The 23,831-nt window shown below is 41.4% G+C and overlaps 1 protein-coding gene across 5 annotated transcripts in view; it reads left to right on the top strand.

Annotated features, from left to right (window-relative positions):
* The window catches only part of FNDC3B (fibronectin type III domain containing 3B), a 400,148-nt gene that overhangs the window by 254,419 nt on the left and 121,898 nt on the right, over window positions 1–23,831 (top strand). For all 5 annotated transcript variants that reach the window (XM_066348038.1, XM_066348040.1, XM_066348039.1 and 2 more), the window contains exon 7: window positions 14,979–15,037. In XM_066348038.1, the coding sequence (XP_066204135.1) occupies window positions 14,979–15,037 (59 nt within the window). The remainder of the gene's footprint in view (window positions 1–14,978; window positions 15,038–23,831) is intronic.

Below are 23,831 nucleotides of genomic sequence, written 5' to 3'. Positions count from 1 at the left end.
TGGGTCATTTATAATTCTGGTCGTGCAGTTTCTTAATTGCATTTTAGTGACTGTTCTTTAATAATGTACTTAAAAGAAGCTTAGTAGATAGGGAAGAGAGAATAAAACTTTTACATTTCATACAAAATGTAGACATCAAGACTAGTTCACTCATACTAACCATGTACTACTGCATGTAGTACCTTATGATGAAGACTGGTTCAGTGTAATTACAACTGTTTCTTACAACAGCCAATAGTTATTGGCTGTTTAAAGAAACTCTTTATTCTGTTTCCTTAGCTCTTTTTCTGTGTGGCCATTCTGTTAGAAAGTCCTTTGTTATTCATGTGGTCAGATAAGTCTCCTGGACCAGCTGCCTTCAACTGCTCTGCTATCTAATCACAGCCCCCTCCCCCTCAAGGTTTTCCTCTGTTTGCTCTGGCTTCTAATACTATGGGGGCCTTATCCATGCACAGAGCAACTGTCAGCCTCCTCAGAAGCACAGGCCTGTGCCACACTTTCTAGTAGACTGGTGTTTCTTCCACAAAACAAAATGTTTGTGAGACTTCTGCTCAGTGGCTGTAACCTAGGGTCAAAATTAGGAACTTGTATTTGAGTAACACAAAGATATGAATTTATACTTTAGTGGTTGTTACTGTATCCAAGGACAGAACTGGTGTCCACAAGACAGCTTAGCACTTCTTTACTCTTACTGAAAAACTGCAGAAAAATGGCTGGTTTACATTCGTGCTGATGCTGAGTATCTCAAAATACGGAAAACAGCTGGAGCTATAAATAAGTGGAGTAGCTTGGACACACTCTGTACTAGCCGGTGGGAGGAAAACAACACAAGATAGTTCAGGTGGTGCCACACAGCTAACAGCTGGAGTTTATGGTCCAGTGTCCTCGCTGTTCTTTTGGAACCAGTATGTGCTTCTTCTCTAAAGCCACAGTCAGCTGCAAAAATATTATAACATGGGTTTTGGAAGCAATTACTGCATAATAATGTTAAGGCCTCAAAACATACTGAATGATATATTTCTATATGTGGCCAGGCGGGGTGGGGGGTACCGTTACTGATACATTGACACTGAAGAGTGTAGAATTAACATAGGAAATGGTCTTGTTTTGGATTAGCTTTTCAAATGATTTGCAGTAGCTGTTTTTTGGCCTTCTGTAATTGGATATGACCTTTTATGGAAGCAATAGTATAAACACATTTTAACTTCCAGTGTAATTATTTTGTACTGAACCAAGTGGCCTACCCATTCTTTCAAGCTGGTGGATTTATCTCCCCTAAGTAAAATTGTTCCCCCAGCTTCCCTTGTTCTCCTTGGATGGCAGATAGAGAGGAGGTTTTAGAAGTCCTCTAAGAAGAAACAGACCTAGATAGAATCCAAAGACCTAAGTTTGGTACTGGGTTCTTTTAGATTTGCCTATGTGAGCTTGACCAAGTTTTTAAAATCTCTGGTTTGTGGGATCCATATTAGTAAATGGGAAAAACAGTACCAAATGTATATTCGTATATGAATGATACGTGCGTAGATCACTAGGGCTGCCGTAACAGATACCTCAAACTGGAGAGCTTAACCAGGTGTGCATTGTCTCACACGTTGGAGACCAGAAGTCCCAGATCAAAGTGTCTGGATGTTTGTTTCTTCCAAGGGCTGTGAGGGAAGGGTCTGTTCCAGACCTCCCTCCTTGGCTCGAAGATGTTGCCTCGTCTCGTGTGCTCACATCATCTTCTCTGTGTGTGTGTTTGTGTCCAGATTTCCTCTTTTTGAATAATACATTAGTCATTTTGTGTTAGGTCCCACCCAAATGACCTCATTTTAACTTAATTACCTCTGACAAGACACTATCTCAAAGTCACATGCTGAGGTACTGGGGATTAGGGTTTCAATACTTAGATTTTTAGAGGAGCACACTTTAGCCAATAACAATGCATTAAGGAGGGCTATCTAATTATAAATGATATCTTACTATTATAGTTTCTAATTTTTTGAATTGCTCAGGGTATTCAAAATAATTTGATAAAATTTTATTCTAGTGGACGTACTGATAAGGAAAAATATATCATACCTTCTCTAAAACATGAAACTTAAGATTCACCTGTGTTTTTGTTCCTTATGTTGTATTTGCAAGTGAAAAGGTAATGTTTTTTACTCTGTAGGAATAGATGAAGCTGTTTCGTACACACCATTCTGGTTCCTATCCCTAAGGGCACCTTTTTGTCGACTATTACTTGTGGAGGGTTGTTTGATGGTTTATTGGGAATGTTTTAGCAGGAATGGAAGAGTTAAATTGCTTCTGCCAGCAGGATTAAGGAACTCTAAATTAGACCCTGGCTGTTTGGCTCAGTGCTAGAGTGTCAGCCCAGTATGTGGATGCCCCAGGTTCCATTTCTGATCAGAGTACACCAGCTACATCTCTACCCCTCCGCTTCCCCTTCCCCTCCCTCCCTCTCTCTTCCCCCCCATCTCCCCCTCCCTCCCTTCCTTCTTCCCTCCCTCCCTTCTTCCTTCTCCCTACCTCCTTCCTTCTTCCCATCCCTCTCTTCCAGAAGCCATGGCCCAATTGGTTTGAGCACATTGACCCTGGGCACTGAGGATGGCTCCGTGGAGCCTCTACCTGAGATGTAAAAAATAGCTCAGCTGCAAGCATGGCCCCAGATGAGGCAGAGCATTGAGCCCAGATGAGAGTTGCTTGGGGTGCATGCGGGAGTCTGTCTCTCTATCTCCCCTCCTCTCACTTGGAAAATAAGGGGAAAATATAACTCTAAATTAATCTTTTGCTCAAGGGTGAATGGACTTGCTTGGAAGTTAAAGTTTGAACAAAAGCAGTGTTTTGCTCAAAGTGTCAGAATTGCTAGATGCTTGCTATAGATGGTAAGCCATAGACTGAGCCGACAGTGGAGCCAAGTAGCACTTGGTGGGCCTGAGATAGAGCAATGCCAAGAATGAGATCCCTCAATGGAAAATGCAGAGCTTTTTGTTCATTGGGACTACAGTTGGAGGACTGTTAATTATGGGAAGAAAGGCGTGCAGACAGCCACATACTCCTAGGCAGAAAGGAGAAAGGGTAGTCAGGGCAGTTGGAAGCATGCATTAAGACTGCAGAAAGGGAGACTTACAAATACTTCACAGGTCAAACTTTTCTATTTGGTTGAGTAATTAATTGCTAAATAGGCATAATAGAGTTATCTCAAATGGTTCTTTAGAGACACATGATTTGTGCACACAAAAACTATTGTGGACCAGGAAAGCTGGAAACCAGGAAAGCTGGGCTGCTGGGTAGATTCTGGTTGGGGCGCATGCGGGAGTCTGTCTCTCTATCTCCCCTCCTCTCACTTGGAAAATAAAGGGAAAATATAACTCTAAATTAATCTTTTGCTCAAGGGTGGATGGACTTGCTTGGAAGTTAAAGTTTGAACAAAAGCAGTGTTTTGTTCAAAGTGTCAGAATTGCTAGATGCTTGCTACAAACTATTGTGGCCAGGAAAGCTGGAAAACAACTAACCTGGCTAAACAAAACTAAGGCATTTTAGCCTCTAAAAACAACTTTGTGCATTTCTATTTAATTTTCTGAAATAAGATTAGTGTGTGGCCAATTAAAAAGTTACCTCTAGGCCCTGGCCAGTTGGCTCAGCAGTAGAGCGTCGGCTGGCATTTGGATATCTGGGGTTCGATTTGCGGCCAGGGCACACAGGAGAAGCGTCCATCTGCTTCTTCACCCCTCCCCCTCTCCTTCCTCTCTTTCTCTTCCTCTCCTGCAGCCAAGGCTCCATGGAAGCCAAGTTGGCCCGGGCACTGAGGATGGCTCCATGACCTCTGCCTCAGGCGCTAGAATGGCTCTGGCCTCAACATAGCAATGCCCCAGATGGGCAGAGCATCGCCCCCTGGTGGGCATGCTGGGTGGATCCCGGTCAGGAGCATGCGGGAGTCTGTCTGTCTGCCCCCTCTCCCTTCCTACTTCAGAAGAAAAAAAAATGTCACCTCCAGTAGATAAAATGCTCCATTCTGCCTCAGGATACTGTCCGGAGTGAGATCCAAGAATTTTCAGTTGCTTAATTAGTAATGTGCTTAGTGCATTTTTATCATCACAGCAATTGTGATAGCTTTACTGAGGAACTTTGCCAGGCAGACTGTTAGCTTTGGCTGTAGAAATATTTCTAATCCACACTAAATTTAGGATTCTATGAGTTTACTTAGTAGGTACATACTAGTTGCCTATGCAAAAATATAGATCTACAGATTTTGGACCTGGTTTTGTCATGACCTGTTTTTAATATAATATTGTGATCTTTCAAGATGGCTTCCCTTACAAGTCTTTCTACCATGATGTCTATGTCCTTGTTTCTAAGTACTTAGGGGCTGAAGCAGAGTGTGCACATTTGTGGGTAGTGTTTCTCTGAGCATTGATTCAGTCATACTTGCAATAAATAGTCCTGTGCCAAGCATTGAACTCAGAACTAGGGAATCAGTCAGTGACACCCAGCACAGACATGATTCCTGTGCTCGTAGAACTTACCTTTACCCATTTGTACGGGAGCATGCAGTGGGATACATATTTAAATATGGAGCCGAGTATGGGCTCTTAGGGGAGAACTGGTCTCTCAGAACGAGGGAGGAGGGAATTGGTCCGACCAGGAGGGGGGCATACGCACATTCTGTCCTGTCCTCCCCCCTTGGTCGCTTCAGGTTTGTCTGTCACAAGGTAACGTTTTACATTTTGGTGTTTTATAAGAGAAATTTTCTCATTAAAGTCTCCAGGAGATTATTTAAAAGTCAGTTACCTAGATGAGAAATTGCCAATGTATTGCAGTTATGAGAGCCGTATTTTGAAACTGTTTATCTCTGTCACTCATTCTTTTTCACGCCCCCTCCCAACTTTAAGATGGAGGTATCGCTTCTATTTTTTACCTTGTGATCTTTTCTTTTATGTTTTCCTCTTGTACATTTTTATTTCCTGTCCAGTTTGGTCCATGACCCAAATGGCTGATTTTGTTTCTGGGTCCCTCCGGGCCTGAAGAGCTCACATTGTCCAGGGTTGTACATCTCAGCTGTTAGGAGATGGAGACCAGATGAGAGGGATTTATCATCTGCTGACTTTGAAGTGGCCGTTACGGCTGATAAGGTCTGCCGTTTATAGAGCTGGTTTGGGGTAAAAGTGTAATATTCCAGTTCTTAGACCTCTTAACTGCATTTTCAATATGCTTGCAAAAGACATTACTCAGGCCTGTAACTATTGTGTGTTGAACAAAGGCATGCCAGCTGTGTGGCTCAAAACTTTATGTAGAAAGTCTTTTACTTTATGTAGAAAACCGAGTAATTTAAATTCCAAATAATTTAATTTTATTAAAAACTCAGAATGAGACAGCAAGATCAGTGCACATGACTTTAGTATAGAGTGATTTGCTTGACAACAACTCGTGACTGCTCTCACATTAACCTTGGGTTTGTGGGGTATTTGGTCTTCAGACAGTGTTCCCAGTTCTGGAAAGAAAACAAATCTCTCATCGATAGCACCCTCCATATAGACATTTAATGTGCGGAGGCCCAATCTAACTTCATTTTAGTTTTTTCTCAGTTTGATGCATTTAGCATACAGTCTTTTTTTAAAAAAATTGGAGCAGGTGGTGCTGTCTTTTTTCATTATCTGATTTTTAAAGGATTGTTGATTAGCAGGAATAAGAAATGAAACATGGCCAGATTTAATTGAGGGCAGAAATTATACAATCCAAGAAGAGCCAGATATGCTCTGTGTTTTTCTACTTAAAGTTTACCATGGTTCATTGTTAAGTTTATAGAGTTCAAGTTTGCTATATATTTGAGTGCCATTTAAGATGGCTCTTGGTTTACTGGTTTACTTTGTTTTAACTTTAATTTCTAAAAGAGAAACCAGAAATATTTATATTTTCCCCCTTCTAGTCACATTTAAATAAGAAAATCTTTTGAGTAATTTTGGCTAAATTTTACTTTATACTACTAATATCTTTCACCTATGGTCTGCGTATTTTCTCACTGTTGATCAAGTGATCTTAAACCAAAATACATATTTAACAGGTGTCCAACCCAGAAGTCTCAAGGAAGTAGACAAAGAGGCACACAGAACAGTCAAGGGCTTCCCACTGGCACATCTGGGACAGTTTTAGCAACCAGGAGAATAATGGCACTGGAGTATTACAAATTTTACTCAACTCAAAAAAGAATCCATGAATTACTAGATAAAGTCGGAGAGGGAACTGATGGACATAGAAGGAATGATAGAATTAAGAACATCACCGCCTTACAACTATGAATATACATACCTTCTGACAAAGATCATCAGTGTTCACTCTAACCATCAGGTGAAAGAGGGGAGAAGGTGCCTTGACAACAGAAAAATACACTGCAGCACTGAGACCAAGTGGTGCTGAGCCTCACCCAGAGGTCCAAACTGGCACTGTGGACTTCTTTGTGTGACGCGATGGGAAGTGCATCTATAGAGAAATCTTGCCAAAAATCTTTAGCCTGAATTAATCTACGTACTAGTATATGTGATAAGAAACCTGTTGTAGACTCTTCAAAAATATCAGCCTTAGGATATAAATACAAAGGATTTATGTTGTAGGCTAAATGAAACTAATGAAACCTGATGACTAGTGCAACATGTGTTCCTTAATTGGACCCTGAATTGGGGTGGGGAGCACATTACAAATATTAAAACAATTGGGGAAATTTTAATATAGACTGTAGATTCGATTTTATTGTATTAGTGTGAGATCTGTGGATTGTGATGTTGCTGTGATTATGTACAAGAAGGTCCTTGTTCTTAGGAAAGACATGCTAAAGTTTTGAGAGTGAAGTGTTATAAGATCAATAACTTTCTTTTAAATGTGTTTGCATATGTAGACATAAAATACAAGTATAGCAAAAGGTTAACAATTGATCAATCTAGGGGAAGGGCAGGTGTGTGTTCATAGTACTATACTATTCCTTCACTTTTCTATAGATATAAAAATAAGTACAAATCAGGCACTTGAATGAAAAATTTTCATTTCCAAATTCTCCGGAAAAATGACAATATCTGTCCACTTTAGACCCACAACCTTTCCTGGCAGTGATTAAATAGATAAGGTGAAGACTTTTTCAGTTTTCTAGTCCTTCCCTTTTGCCTGATATGTCCGCCTTCTTTTACTCATTGATATTACCTACTTGGTGGCTGTATGCCTTTGAATCTGTACCCACATGGGTAACGTCTGCTAATTTCCTGAGTGAGATAGGCTGTCTCATGAACAGTAATGGCCTTTCCATATGGCAGGCCTCTGAGGAGTTATTTGGAGTCCTAGCCCATGAAGTTTGCTCTGGATTTGATCCCCATTTCAGCTGACAGTCTTCATGGGGTTCTTCACCATAGAATGAGTGTCTTGTCATCATCTTCAAATGCTTATAATTTAATCATGAGACATCAATTAAGAAAATGTGACTGTAAAAACTGTTCAAGACTTGCTCAGTAGGTGAACTAAATATTAAAATTCTCTTTCAGATTTAATGTGAGGCACAATTGTACTTCCTTGATTCTGCCTCTCAGCTGACACAGTCTTACAAAAGTATTGACCATTCTACTTGAAAAGTTTTCATTGTGACATGCCGAGCCTTGATGAAAAAACATTTTGTGGAAACGTTTATAGGTGCAGTGCAGAAAGTAGTGTATAAGCTTTAATTACCTTTGTAAGTCATTCTATCCTGTGTTTAGCAATCGCCTTCCTGTCACACACCCAGGAAGGGTACCAACTTTTGCTGGATAATCATGGAGAGGAGGAGCCTTTCCCCAAAATGAAAGAGCTGTATCTGGCACAGGTTAGGGCTCAGCTAGCCAGTGAAATGGTTCAAACACGCAGAAAGAAGGAAAGGAAGGAACTGGTGCTAGAGTCAAGCTTGCCAGGCAAGCATATCTACTTAATACTTCATCCATTTTTTGTGGGCTTTTCATCTCTGCTTAATTTGATGTCTTAAAAATACTAGCTGTTTTTTGTACAATTCCATGCATATATATGATTTTTGCCTTGTGAGGTAAACATAAGAATCTTTCTTAGGGAATTTAAGAGAACTCCATATAGAATCTCCTACTATTTCAGGTAGAACCCATTTTAGTTGACACCAGAGAAGGTGGCTAAGAGATGAACTCTGAGGAGACCTGGGAGTTAGCAGGGGTCTGTGTATCTGGGACTTGCCCTTTTCATTAAGAACCTATGCCTAACACTCTTTTGTCCCTCTTACCACCTCAAGTGTTAACACAGCTTGTGCCTGAATCGACCGATTGGGCCTGTACATGGGTTAATGGGAATGTTACCAACTCTTGGGCCAGAAAAGAAAAGCATTCTTTCTACCGAATTCCAGAAATAGCAACAACAGCTCCTAGGAAGTCAGCCCCGCTCATGCTCATCCATTTACATTCTCTTACCGTCCCTCTGTCTGGGCACTCCCCCTGCAAAAGGGATCCATCCTCCTTCCTTTCAGGTTCCAGGGTCTGTTTGGAACCCAAGTTCCTCTTGAAAATATTTTCTTTAACTGGAAGGCAACTTCTCATACCATATGTTCACCTACCTGCTGCGTTCTTGGTGTTGAGAGTCTGGTATTCCCTTGGTTGTCTTTGAGAATTTTAAATAGAGTAACCACTGAACTAGCTAAAGGGATAGAGATGTTTCTTTTTACTTATTTAGCATCAGGATGATTGACATCTGAAGGCATTTCTGGAATAGGTGTCTTGGGGGAATACGACATTGTCTTCATATTTTGCAAGTTTATTCCTGGTGATTTGACACATTTTTAATATTTGTATTGCACATCGTTAAATATGGCTCCTGATCATTAAATGGAGGTTCTTCAGTAATTAATCCTACTTTTGTATGTATTTCTGATTCCTTTTGTTCCCAGAATAAGTAATACTCAAAACTGAAAGAGCTGATTTTATTGGAAAAGCAATTCAGTGAGCATTGTGAAGCTGTCTTCCTTCAGCCCGTTCGTTCTCATCGTCTGTAGGCATTCACTGGATGCCCCACTTATTACGGAGTCATTCTTTTATCTAAAAGTTTATTTCTGTTCATTTATTTTTCATAGTGAGTATGTATGGTATTGATGTTAAGCCTCTTATCCCCCAAATGGGCATGACCAGAAGTTGTGTATTTTCCACCCCCTAGTTTATTACACATAATTTGTTAAAGAGATTAGTTAGTCAGCCCCTTGGCAAATCTGAGAAAGCATATTATATTATGCCGGCATATCTGTAAATGAGGCCTGTGGATGAGAACTAGACAGAAGGTTGCAGAGAAATAGTGCTGATGTCATGCCGCTGGAATGAAGGGGCTGTAACAGCCCTAAGTACATTCTATAGCTAGCAGCTAAGTGACTAGCGGTGTTTCTTTTCTAAGAAGGAAAAAATGTGAAGCAAACCAAAGAAGTAAATTGTGTTTATAAAAGGGGATATTTTAATTAGTTTAGGCCTTGCAGTTATTCAAACAGTCTGAACTTAAGGTTCTTTTTGGAACAAACATAAAAACCATTATTTGTGGTAAGTTTAAATTTCACATGACACGTATTCCCTCTATGTGTGTGGGTTTTTTTTTCTTTTAAATGTATTTTCCTTGCTTGTGTATTTTTATTTTAACCTTTCCTCTGCTAAAATTGCTTTATTTATTAGGAGATTTGCTTTTAGAGGGAAGAAGCATAAGCCACCGAACTGGAGTTCCCCTTTGCCCTTTTTAGCATTTCCAAATAAGGTGATTCTCAACTCCTTGGGCATGTTTACACTAGGCTTCCATCTTACCTTCCTTTCAAGAAATTAACCTACCCCCAGACTGTTTAGATCTGCAAAACAAAATGCCCCTCACTGTTTGGAGACCCTGGAGCCTGTCCTGAGAATGCCCTATGATCCTTTTTCACTGGCCGGCAGCATCTCAGCTCAAGGAAGAGGCTTTCAGATATTAACAAGGTAGTCATATAAAGGTGGGTTGTCATATCCATCCACTTTATCTGGGGTCACAACCATACCTGAAGCTGGTGGAAAAGGTGCTAATTTGTTTGAACCTTGCGGCAGCCTCTATGCCAGGAGAGAAAAATACAAAGTTGGCCTATAAGATTTACCCCTGGATTAATATACTTGCTGCAAGCCAGAGGGAAGAAGGCAGGACTGATAATGAAGAAAGAGAACCTGCCTGACCTGTGGTGGCGCAGTGGATAAAGCGTCAACCTGGAACACTGAGGTTGCCAGTTCAAAACCCGGGCTTGCCTGGTCAAGGCACATACGAGAAGCAACTACTATGAGCTGATGCTTCTTGCTCTTCCCCCACCCCCATTTCTCTTTCTCTTTCTCAAAAATCAATACATAAAATCTTAAAAAAAAAAAAAAAAGAGAACCTGGCCCTTCAACCTTGCACCTTGCATTTCTACCCCTTCTTGGACAACCATGTCCATTTGCCACACACTAGTTTCTTAAGGGAAGGGAATACATAACATGGTATGTATGTATTCTTTTTTAACTTGATAGTCTGTCCAAAAGGCAAATGCCCAAAGTTATTCTTTTGTTTTTGTGAGGGGATTAGCTATTATTTTTCTCCTCTCTCATAGTATAATTTTGTGTGTGTATATTGGTGTGTTTGTGTGTCTGTCAGACAGAAACAATATAAAAAATGTGAACAAGCAGAAACATACTCTGTATAGTTGGGCTCTGAAATTATTTTATGGGAAGGGAGATAGTAAGTCAAAGACTGCTCCAAGGCTCAGCTAACTTGCATCTGATGAGTGAGGCTGAGGTCTTGAGTTAACTCAGTTATTTAGGTAGCAGAGTCACGGATTTTGGCATTTTTGTACCAATGTTATCTTTTATAGAAGAGTTTATCTTTTATAGAAGAGTTTATTTTATATGTGGTGTAACTATCACTTTAGCTCAGTTAAACAGATTTTATTTTCACTCTTTGTGCAAATTGTGTGCCTGGCATTTATTTACGTTTCTCTCAGCCTATGACAGCACAAATGGAAAAGCATTAAATGCGTGTGGGAATGCATTTTTCTCTCCTTTGAGAGAAAGACCGATCCGGCCTGGCTTTGGGAAGGCATTTCTGCTGACAGAATGGAGTAGCAGTTGTCCTGTCACTGCCTTTCCTCCCCACGCCCTGCCCTTTTTACTTCTGATCTTGTTGGAATCCTTGATTTGTCTCCATTCATGGCCCAGTTTCCTCACTGTTCCTTTGCTCACGTACCTTCTCCCTAGCTCCAAAGGTCTTTGCTTTATTAATTTAACAGCGTTTTCAGAGTTTAAAATACACCAACAACACAGCTGTCTCCTGGGACTAAGAGGGTCTCCGTAGCTTTGTTCTCTTTCTCCCACTCACCTCCAGCAAACCCCATCCATCTCAGCCCTGTGCTCTTCTCGCTCCACGTTCTCTGGCTCCTGATGCTCAGGTCCCGCCTCATTTGTCATGGTGCATTGAGACGTGCCCTTGCTTTGGGACCATGTACTAGGCTTGTGGTTTTGGGGAAAACACATCTGTTTTTGGAGCCTCAGTTTCCTTATTCCTCATCCTCACTTCTCAGTCATCAGACATCTGTAGTTACTGTGTTCTGAAAACGGATGTGCAGGACAGACTTCAGTTCTGCTGCTGATGCTGCTGCTGCTGGGGGGAAATGGAGCAGAGCGCGTCCATCTTGCAAGGGATGTTGTGCAGTGAGCAGAATGTTGGTGCACTGAGCACAGACCTAGGCGCTCAGAAATGCCTGTCTCAAAGCCTCCTCGCTATTACAGTACGATGGACAGGGAAGGTCAGCACCTCTCTCTGGAAGCCACTTTCACTTGTATTACTGGCTCTTAATCTGAGACCCATTCTTTTCAGTTTTATAAAGAGTTTTTTCTTCTAATCCAACCTTCTTTCCTGTTTTTCCTTTTTCTGAAAAGAAGCATAACTATTTCTTCTATTTTTAGTTTTTGAAAGCTAACCCAGGGGAGGGATCTCTGATTTTTCTTTTTCTCTTTTCTCTCTTTCATGCCTTATATCTAGTACATAGTCTTGAGGATTCTTCCTTTGCACAGCTCTTTAATTCTTCTCATCTTTCTTTTTTCTTTTTCTTTTACTTTTTAAAATTTTATCCGCTGATTTGAGAGAGAGAAGAAAGAAGAGGGGGTTATGGGGGGGAGGGAGAGAGAGAGAGAGAGCTAGAGAGTGATGAAAGGAGAAGGGGGGGGTGGAGAGAAAGAGAGAGAAGCATGAACTCGTTATTCCACCTAGTTGTTCCAGCTAGCTGTGTACTAATTGGCTGCTTCTGGTCGGTGCCCTGATCAGGATTGGACCCATAACCTCAGCACTCCAGTTCCCTTCTTTCTTTGTTGAATAGGTGATGATCTCTGATCTAGACAAAGGCTTTATTACCTAAGGCTAGGGTCTGGCTTGTTCTTCTAAGACACTCTTAATGTGTCAGTCATGGCAGAATAAACAATGACTTCCTTCAGCTAGCTGTTTGAATGTATATAGAGCTATGTATATGTTTGAAACCATAAGGTCTTTCAAATTCTAGAATAACTAGTGATTGAGAAAGGTTTGTCTTTAACAGCTGAACCAGTTCTTTTATTGCAACTGTGCATATATTTGTGGGGTTTTTTTGGTTTTGTTTTGTTTTTACTGGCAATTAACTTCTAATATACACAACATTTATGGTTACTTAGTAGTAGGAGCTTTCAGAAAATGTGAAGGTATATATACTTTTTGACTTTTGGGTATTATTCATTGTTATCTATAGCTTAACATAAATACATGATTACAAATGAGCTTGTGACATTTGGCCTTTTGAGTGTGAATTTTCTTTAGTTATAATTTCAAAAAATATCATATTTGCTAACAGCTCATTTAGTTTTCTCACCAAAAGAAAGGTAAGCATCTACTAAACAATGCAATGGGGAAAAATAAAGAACCCAATCTTTTACAGTTTAAGGCAGTACCGACTAGAAATTCTTACTATATATATCTCTATATAGGCTTGGTTTATTGGTTTAATCAGCAAGTATCTATTGAGCTGTGGTCATGCAGGAACATTGCTGGGTGCTCCGGGCTGAATGGTGAGCATGTCCTACAACAGGCGGCAGCACACTGCAGCCTGCCCTGTTTTTGTATGTTCCTCACTCTAAGATGGTTATTATGTTTCTAAATGGCCATAGAAACAAAGAAGAATGTGGCAGGCCTATATGTGGCCCATAAAGTTTAAAATATTTACTATCTAGGCAAAAGGTGAATGGAATTAAGAGGTATGAATTTTGAGTTATAAAAAAAATAAGTCACAGGAACAGTATAGAGAGTGTAGTCATTATTACAATATCATAATAACTTTGTATGTAGACAGAGATGGTTACTAGACTTATCGTGGTGATCACTTCATAAGGTGTATACAATGTCCAATCACTGTGTTGTACATCTGAAACTAATATATGAGATCTATACTTTAATAAAGATTTAATTACTTAAAATATTTACTAGCTGGTTATTTTAAAAATTTTTTTGTCTACTTTGGACCTATGTTATCTCTGCCTTCCAGAAGCTTATATTTTGGTAAGAAAGACGAGTAATACACAAGGGAACAAATCTACAAGAGAATTAATTTTCAGGTTTTGATAACAGATAGGAAGGCAATAAGTAGGATGTGAGAACAACGGCAGTGAGCTGGGAAAGGGTGGGAGCTGAAGTGGGATCCTTTGAAAAGGGGAAGTCGAGATTAGACTTGAACAAGAGCTGGGCCTACTGATCCCTCACTCTCTAATTCAGTCTCCCCTGTTATCTCCAAATGTTAGCTTGTCCACAGAGCTCAGCTACATGTTAGTTCGCAGGAAGTTCATGGAATCCTCTCTGTTGGATTGCCTTTATCACAACACCTATAGCCTTGTAACTGCCTGTTTGCTTTAATTCTTCCTCCCAGTCCTCCACCCCCATAAACTTGAAATTTGTATCTTGAAGGCAAGGACATATGTCTTGGTAATCATGTATCTCTAGCATTTAGCTCATAAACTAGATTTAACAAGTTAAGTAGATATATTAAACTCAAAATTAGATTTCATCAAGCAGGTTTTGAAAGTCAGAAGTACCCTCTTACAAAACTGACTCTCAAGTTTAAATTCTATTATTTATTTTTTCTTGGGAGGGGGATATACATCCTTCTGAGACCATCTTCCTACTTAAGGCACTTCCTCCTTTCATTTTTAAAACAATCTTGCTCCTCCCCCAAACTTGCCCATTTCCCCATCTTATTAAAAGATACCATCATCCATCTATTTGATTTAGCCAAAGACCAGGGATTATTTTTGATCCCCGATTCTCCTCGTTGTCTCGCCTTTGCCTGTCACGTCCAGTCGTTCAGCACCTCCAGATCCAGTCCTGTTCTCACCGCTTTACTACTCCCCTAGCCCAGGCCAGCTCTACCTTCCCCTGAACCAGTGCAGCAGTGGCCTGCCTGGTCTTTCTGTTCTCACCCTTCCCTTCATACAGAAGCCAAACAAACAAAGCTTTTCAAACTCAAAATAAGATGACAGTTCCTCTATGTAAGCATTCCAGAGGCTGCCCGTCAAACTTCAATTAAAAATGAGCTCAAAAGCCTGAACTCCCAGCACTGCTGAATTGGCACCGTCTCTTCAAACTCCTGTCTTCCTTGCCCTTGGCTTCTGGCTGAACTGGTGTCCTTCTCCTCCTCCTTCCTCTTAGGGCCTTCTGTTCCCTGTTGCCTGCTGATTTATTAGATGAACTCAGAGTTAATCTAGTCAGCTTTGACTGTGTAAGCCAGTCTAGTTGCTAGTTAGCACACCATGCTGAAATACCTCCACCAAAGAATCCCCGTTCCTAATTTTCATGTCCTGCTGTGGTACCAGAGTTCATGGTAACAGGCAACTGACTGAATGATAACCGTTGGTAAGGCCTTGGAGAAGGAACTTGGCAACCTTATTGCCTTCTAATGGAATTAACTTTTTCCTCTCTCTTTTCTCATGCAGAGTATGAGTTGGAAGTAAAGAGGGTGCAAGACATTCTTTCGGGAATAGAGAAACCACAGGTATGTCTTCTGGATTTCTCAGCATAAATAACGCTTTCTTAAATATTTCAAGTGTGCTTTTCCTTCACCGTATAGAAGGTAAGCAAAAGGGCCCTTTCCCATTGCAGATTATTCATAAACTGTGAAATAGGGTTGCTGTTAAGAAGCATGAAAAATACAGAACAGAGGTCCTCTGTTTAGTCATAATCCACTGAAATGTCCTCTGTATTTAGATAATCTAAATGCAATTAGGTATTCTTCACAACTTCCAAGGCTACCCACCCAGCCTCCCTTATGCCGTCCTTAAGGTCTACAGAACAGTTTTGTTTTTTTTAGTAATTTCCTATTACCTGTGTAAAATGTAGTAATAATTTTTTAAAACCTCAGTAATTCCAAGTATTTTTCCAGGTAAATTTCAAAAGATAGTTAAATATTAGCTGAGAAAATAAATGCAATATGTTGAGTGTAATGGCAAGAAAAAAATTGGTGGGAGTGGTGATATTATGAGGTTTAAAGCTTGATTTTGCCAGGTGCTTTGAAATTAAAGTGAAAAAATTCAAAATGTTGATTCAGTCTTTCATCTGAGAATAGAGAGCCAAGTTCTTGGGAGTGTTTTTTAGCTGAATGGGAAAACCTTGATTCTTCTTATGTTTGAAATACTGAGGCTTTTTAACGGAAAAGTCCAAACATGCCTCGGGGTACAGAGCTGAGTTTGACTAAATTTAAAAGCATGAGGTGTGTTGGACGAGGGGCACAATGGGGAACTTGTGGAGGAGAGGGGTGTTGAGGTTGAGTTGGGAGTCTGCTTCATCTGGTAAGGAGCAGGTTGCCATTTAGAGTACCCACGCAAAGAAGTGGTATAGTCAGGACTGTAGTTTCAGGATTATCAAACAGCTGGCCGATGGGTGGGTTGGAGTGAGGGGAGGATGCCCTGAGGGAGACGTGTCGGGAATCAGTCATTATAGTGGTGGTAAGAGGCTGTGAGTGTGGCATTAGCTGTGGCATGGAGACAAGTGGATACTAGAGTCATTCTAGAGAGAAATCCATAAGCTGTTATAACCTATTAGAAATCAAGTGTCATGCTAACTGGGCTATTGGGGTTAGATCCTGCCTTTTAGAAGTCGCTTCTTCTAATGTGACCCCTTCATTGCTGTCCCGCCCATCAAGTGGGTCACTCCACACAAGACTCAGTCCCACTGGCCTGCCCCAGCTTTCTGACGCTCTGCATGTATTTAATGTCGTACCTCATTCCCTTGTTTCTGTGTCTTTCCCAGTAGTCAGGGAGTTCTGCAGAGGAGGCTTATGTCTATGCCCCTTTTGTGCCTTCAGTGCCTTTCTTAGACATGTGGAGTTTGTTTTATTAGCACGCCATCTGGAAGATCAGCACAGTGGGCAGTTGCCAGTGTCCAGTCTAGCCGCGCTGCGGGGAGAGGGGAGCAGAATACCGGTAGGGAGACCACGTGCATGAGAATGATCAAATTGTGGGAGTAGGTGATGGCTTTGGGGGTGGGGCTGGGGGGCTGGAGTACAGAGAGAACTTCAACAAGGCTTGAGGGCAGAATTGTAGGAAAAGCTTACATTTGTAGTATAGCAGAAAGAAGAATATACCGTGAGGAAAACAGAAGTCGTAATCAGAGAGAGAAGATAGCGCAACAGTGGATTGTCCTAGAAGAAGTCACAAAACTTCATAGTCTGTCGTATGTGTGCACACACATGCACAGCGTTTTTTTTAAAATTAGTCCTAATCATTTCTTTACTGCAGAAGGGACAGAGTACAGCCTGATCAAGTGTTGGCACAGTGAATAGAGCATTGCCCTCAGATGCAGAAGACCCAGGTTCGAAACCCCAAGGTTGCCAGCTTGAGCAAAAGCTCACCAGCTTGAGTGTGGGGTCGCTGGCTTGAGCATGTGATCATAGACATGACCCCATGGTCCCTGGCTTGAGCTCCAAGGTCACTGGCTCAGCTGAAGCCCCCACCCCTTTAGTCAATGCATGTATGAGAAAGCAGTCAGTGAACAAGTAAGGTGCCACAATGAAGAATTGATGTTTCCCATCTCTCTCCCTTTCTGTTTGTCCCTGTATGTCCCTCTCAATGGCCCTCTCTCTCTCGCTCGTTCTCTCTCTACCACCAAAAACAGGGACCATGTTTCCCAGGATCATGTGGCTCTAACAAGATAAAGGCAATTATCGAAGTGCATTGGTCTTTCCCTTGATTCAGCATTTATTAAGCACTATTCTCTATAGTTTTTAGACAAGAATAGGCAGACAGGCTTCTTTGTAAATAGTTATGACATTAGGCAAAATATGGCAGTATTGTCATTTGAAGAGGTCAGATGCGTCTCAGTAGCTAAAATCAAGATGTCCACAGGACTACATTTCTGACTGGAGGCTTTGGGGTAAACCTGATGCCTTGCCTTTTCTAGCTTCTCCTAGAAGTTGCCTGCATTCTTTGGCTTGTGGCCCCTTTCATCCTTGTGTCTCTTTCTCTGACTCTCCTGTTTCCCTCTTTCACTATAAAGTTGGACCCACCAAGATAATCCAGGTTAGTCTCTTCTTTATAAGATCCGTAACTTAATAACATCTGCAAACTCCCTTTTATCTTCATGGTAATATTATATTCATAGGTTCCAGGGATTACAATGTGGACCTCTTTGGTTGAGGCGGGGGATCATTATTCTGCCCATGACACCATCCCCTGGTCCCCACATAAACTCTTTTGGCCTGGTGGCGATACATTCTTCCTGCCCAGCCCAGTTAGTTGTTACACAGGTTTTCTGCCTTCCTTTCTCTTCCTCCCTATCTTCACCTTCTCTGTCTGAAGTTCTCATTCATGATCGTGTCTCATTTATCCTTGTGTCCCCTCACCCATAGCACTGTCATTCGCACATCATGAACCCTTAACAAATGCTCACTAAATAAAAGGCTGCACTGGGTTCTGGCAGGTAAGAAAAAGGCCTGAAGACTGGCCAGCATAGATGAGGCACGGCCAGCATGGTGGCCTGTGGGGACAGGCTAGCAGCAAAGTGCAGGGCAGCAGCCTAGGCGGGAAGGGCCGGGCTTTGCAATCTGGTTCTCTGAGTTGCGGTCCAGCATGGCTATTAAGTGTGTCTGTGACCTTGGGTAAGTTATATAACTTCCTGAGCCTAGGATTCCTCATCTTTGAAAGGTAGGATACTAAGTAGCACATGGGACTGAGAAGTAAGTTATATACTATCTACCGAGTACGTGGAATAATAGAGTGTGGAGCATTTCTCTATAGTTTATAGCATAACATTAGGCAAAGTGAAGCTACCTGCTGCTCTCTGAAATAAGAAGGAGGGATGTTCAGCCACCTTGCAGGGAAAAAAGCAGAGCTGCAGAAAGTTTGGCACACAGTTGTATAAATGATTCTTGTTAAATTTTTTTTTCAGACACATCTGGTAACACCTTTAAATAAAGGCATTTATTTTTCTTCGAAATTTTTGTTGATGATTTGTTTAATGTATAGAAACAGTATTGAGGATGTGTGGATTTCAGTCATCTCTTTAGAATTTTGCGCATCCTTAATTAAACAAGTCATTTACTTTTCAGAAACCCAGACATGATAACTATGCAAATATTTAGTCATTGAGTAAAAACAGTGTACAAATACACTAGGTATTTGTCCTGAGACTCTTAACAGGTGCCTTGGGGGTTGTACTCGCATCCACCACTGCAGCAGAGAAACAAGCTTGACTTAGTCTACGTGGTGTAGGAATCAGCCTCTGTTAGTGCTAGACACCTCCAACCGGGTGTGGTTTCATCTACTCAGGTGGTGGTGCTCCATGAAGTCTTCTGCATACTGCTGGGCTGTTTATTTTCAGGATGTAAATAAATGTAACCTGAAATTGTGGTTTCCGCATTGTTTCCATCTGCTAATGTTTAGCTTTTAGGAACAATTGATTTGTTGGCTCCAGAAGTGAGAAACTGGCCTGAGAGGAACAACTGCAAGAAGCGATTCCTGAAAGATAAACAGCAGTATGTCTGGAAACATATTTGAGGTTTTTAGCATTTAAAGAATTATATAAACTGATGATTATGAAACCCTAGATTTGAGTATCCATTTTTCCTTTGAGTAATGATCTCTTTGACCTTTTCCTTTTTAATTTTCCTTTGTGTTATTATTTTTCAAAATGGTGCTTTTGAAGTGAAGCCAGTATTTTTAAGGTAATATATCCTCAACGTACTTCCTGATTGGATCAGCATGCCACCCACATAGTTGAACCCAAAGACCAGACCAAATTTAGAAGCTTCTAACTTGCATAGAAATATTTTTAAACATGACAGTAACAATTTATTAACTTTATGAGAGTAAATAGTGTTTTTGATCCAAATGCTATCATTTGTATATCATATTGTCTGGGCTGAACAGGAGAGAAGGGGACATGGAGAAAGAACTAAGCATTATATATCAAATAACTATATAAAATGCAGTCCTGTCATTTCTGAATGTGTACATATAGATGCTTTTTTTTTCATTTTTAAAAACTATTCATTTTAGAGAGGTAGGAGGGAGAAAAAAATGAGAGAGAGAGAGAGAAGAGGGAGGAGCAGGAAGCATCAGCTTGCATATGTGCCTTGACCAGGCAAGCCCAGGGTTTCAGACCGACAACGTCAGCGTTCCAGGTCCACGCTTTATCCACTGCGCCAGCACAGGCCAGGCCATAGATGCTTTTAACTAACACTCATTCTCAAATTGAAATCTCTATTTAATAAATACACAGACAAGAACGATTTCTAATCAGTATGTAATCACTTAGAAGTAGATGGTGGTACTATGAGTTCTTCAGGATACTTTAAAGCAGTTTAATTTAAATTATTTTTGTGCAGACTTACACTAGTTATCCACACAACAGATTCATATCACTAGGGTTGAGACAAATGTCAAATTGGGTCTCGTCCAGTAATTTTGTAATTAGAAATCACCACTTTAATCACCATTATAAATGGGATTGACTTCTATTTATGGTAGAATAATTAAACATCAGAAAGTCATTTAGTTTTGTGGCTTCTGAACTTCTATTTTTGGGTCGCAGCCATGACGACCATTGTGATGACCAGATTGGCTGTGTCCCAGTTTGCGCAGTGGTCACTGCTGGTGAGAACCTTCCCCAGAGACAGAGCCGTGTGAGCACGCTCTTGCTCTGAGAGATGCGAGCGCAGCTGGAGCTCCTTGGGTTCCGAGTCTCTCCTCAGGTGTCACCTCCCAGCACACTTGAAGGGAATGCAGGGCTGATGCTCAGGATTCCCTTTTACGAGACATTCTCCTGAAAGGCACCATGTAATTTTCTGGCATCAGCCTTGCAATGGAAGTGAGTTCCAAGTTCTAACAGAGACAAAGCCCTCTTTCTCTCAGGCTTCCACTGCCTGAAGCAGGGAAACCTGAGGCCCAGGAATCAGTGAAAGGGAGGCAGCGAGGGCACACAGGAGGGGTTGGCTCCACAGCCCAGCTAGTACTCTCAGTGGCACGCTGGCTGCTTAGCTCGAGGAAAAAGTCCCCAGAAGCCTCTGTCCTTTGAAAACGATGCGGAGTTCTCAGAATACATTTCTGATAGGCTGTTGTATCAGAAGACTGCATCTGCACAGAGCTCTGTGTTCAGGTGACAGCCTTTCTAAGGCTTATTCCACAGATACAGGGGGAAGGTGAATATGATATGAGTCAGTGCTCCAAATGTGCACATCACTGTTTGCTTAAGTAATAAGTTAACCCAAGTCCAAAAGAAAAAAAATAAATTCTTAATAGCTGAGGGAAAAGATAGGCTAAAGGGTTGTAAATTGGTGGATATTTGTTCAGCATCTAAAGTACTTGCTTTTGATTCAGCTGTTTGAGACACGATGTTATTTCACACCACCATTCATGGAGTCAGTGATACTACACACCGTGCTCTGGGAATTGGGCAGAGCAGCCATTTATCACCTCAGTTGAATGTTTCCCAGTGTCTCATCAGCACCTTTTAGATTATGAACTTTTTATAGCAAAATATCTCCTTTAAGTTAAAAATCAAATAATACTTAGTGCCTCAAATACCCATTAATGGTGCCTCAAATACCCATTGATGGTGTGTGAAGGAATTCAGCGAATATTCTGGTGTGTGTGATAAAAATGCTGCCTTAAAATGTAGTCAGGGGAACAACACACAACTAACCAAGCAAAGCACAGTATAGTACAAAAAATGCCAAGTGCAGGACCAGCAGAGAATGGCCAGAGCACAAGGGATATAGTGATTGGTCCTGAGCAAGTGGCCAGGCAGGACAGTACTGACCCTTCCTGAATTGGACTTGAGCCGCTGTGGGTCCCTGTGTACTTGTGTCTGCCATAGGTCTCCTCACACATCTGTTTCTCTGCACCAGATTGGTACTCCTTGAGGTAGAGCCTGTATCTGAATCACCCGTGTATCCACAGCCCTTCACAGGGTGAGGTGTGATAATAAAAGAATAAGCAAAGGCAGCATTTGAACGGGGTCTAAAGGAAGTTTGTTAAAAACTAAGAAAGCAAGAAAGTCAAAAGCTAAGTCATGGGGTTTTGCCAAGAGGATGACATCTGGAGGGGCTGTCACAGCGTTACGGCTCAGGAGGGGCTACAGTAGAGGGACGGCTGGTCGAGAGCCATAGCGAGTAGGCCCGAGTTTGGCTCGACAGTGTCTCCTCGGGTATTTTAAAGAGATGTGTCATGCTATCTGTCATCCACTGTCGCCTGTATTGGAAACTCAGACTATCTTACTCCCTTTGATTTTATTGTTTTTCAACATTTACTCAGCTTAAATTCAACTGCTCACAGCTGAATTCAGTTTGTGCCGTGTCTGTAGGGTAAGCCGTAGTCCAGGGGGAACGTGGACAAATGTCATCAACATGACCAGCAGTAGAGAGATCGCAAGAAGATTCTGTAGAGAAGAGGAGTGATGATGGTGAAGTACTTGAGGAAAGGGAGAGTGAGGCCTGGCAGGGCTCTGGAAGCATCAGCAGAAGTCTGCTTAAATAATTGGTTAAGTGCATCGTGATGTCTCTATAGATCAGAAATGATATGGAAGTGTCTCTGCTAAAAATGGAATGAACGATACACTGAAAAGGGAAACCTAGTGTTCATTTTCATATTTACTATTCATGCCTTTTTTTAAAATTTTATTTATTCATTTTAGAGAGGAGAGAGGGAGAGAGAGAGAGAGAGAGGAGAGAGAGACAGGGGGGAGGAGCTGGAAGCATCAACTCCCATATGTGCCTTGACCAGGCAAGCCCAGGGTTTCGAACCGGCGACCTCAGCATTTCCAGGTCTGCGCTTTATCCACTGTGCCACCATAGGTCAGGCCTATTCATGCTTTTAAGTAATTTTATATTACATTTCAATGTTCTTTATATAGATCAGGGAGTGACAGAAGTGGAAGAAAAAAGGATGGAGACTGAATAGCTTACATATCTCCATCCATAGCATAATACCCTACAGCACTAAAAAATGAAATGAAGTGTTGGTGTCTTTTTAAAGTCATCCAGAGAGCAACACAATAACCTTTATAAAATTAGAACATTAAAGTTCTGTTCATACATTTATTTTATAGAATTAGACCATATGTTAGGGTGGGTGTCTCTGAAAACATACTCTGAAACAAAGATTTGCTGAGAAACCGTGTATGTGGGAAGGTGCCCGAGAAGCGCCATCAGAGTGAGCACTTGAGAGGAAGGAAGGACTTCGGCGCTGGGCCTGTGAACGAACAGGTCACAGCTGTGCCAGCGGGCGAGTCCTGCTGGAGACGGCTGCCAGACACAGAACAGGCCCTAGTGTGTCCTAAGAAGTGAAGGGGGGGGGTCGGAATGTGTAGAGTCCCCAACTGTTCAAATGACCAGTTGAACCCCTGCTGTGTTCAAATGAAATTTTAAGCGGAGGTTAAACCAAAAGATAAAAGCGACCTTGGAGAGGTGACCTGACCACCTCCACACAGGTCTCTACCCCTCATTCTGGGTCTCGGTGCCACCCCCCATCACTGGCTTGTCCTGCAGCCTCCAGGACTTGAAGGGAACATGACTTGTGCTTCCTTCAGCATCATTCCTTCATAATGTCAATGAAATGCCAGAGACACTTTAATTCTTTTTATCAATTAGCCTGTGCTAACATTGGTTTTATTATACATCATTTCACTTGAAGTTGCAGAAGCAATTGACAGTGTTAAGTGAGGAATTACTGTATAAGTCTAGCAAGGTAATTCTACACCAAGCAAAGCTTTGCAGACCACTGGAAGGTGTGACTCCTTCCAAATAGTGTGATGGGCATCTTAATCGTTGAAATCTTACATTCAACCTTTTATCTTTAAAATAAACCATCAAGCACGACAGATTGTTTTACATTCTGGAAGACTGAGTGTGAATTACATAGACTTGGATGACAGTTTGCCTTGCAGGGGTCCCCAAACTTTTTACACAGGGGGCCAGTTCACTGTCCCTCAGACTGTTGGAGGGCCGGACTATAAAAAAAACTATGAACAAATCCCTATGCACACTGCACATATCTTATTTTAAAGTAAAAAAAAAAAACGGGAACAAATACAATATTTAAAATAAAAGAACAAGTAAATTTCAATCAACAAACTGACCAATATTTCAATGGGAACTATGCTCCTCTCACTGACCACCAATGAAACAGGTGCCCCTTCCGGAAGTGCGGCAGGGGCCAGATAAATGGCCTCAGGGGGCCACATGTGGCCCGCGGGCCGTAGTTTGGGGCCCCTGCCTTAAGGGGACAGATGCTGCAGGAGCTATATTTTGGACATTAGGACTTGACAACAGAAAACCGTACAGGACCCTTTTGTTT

The sequence above is a fragment of the Saccopteryx leptura genome, chromosome 8 (genome assembly GCF_036850995.1).
Source record: "Saccopteryx leptura isolate mSacLep1 chromosome 8, mSacLep1_pri_phased_curated, whole genome shotgun sequence".
Lineage (NCBI taxonomy): Eukaryota > Metazoa > Chordata > Mammalia > Chiroptera > Emballonuridae > Saccopteryx > Saccopteryx leptura.
Note: the sequence above shows the minus strand (reverse complement) of the source record. Positions and strands in the feature narration are given on the sequence as shown.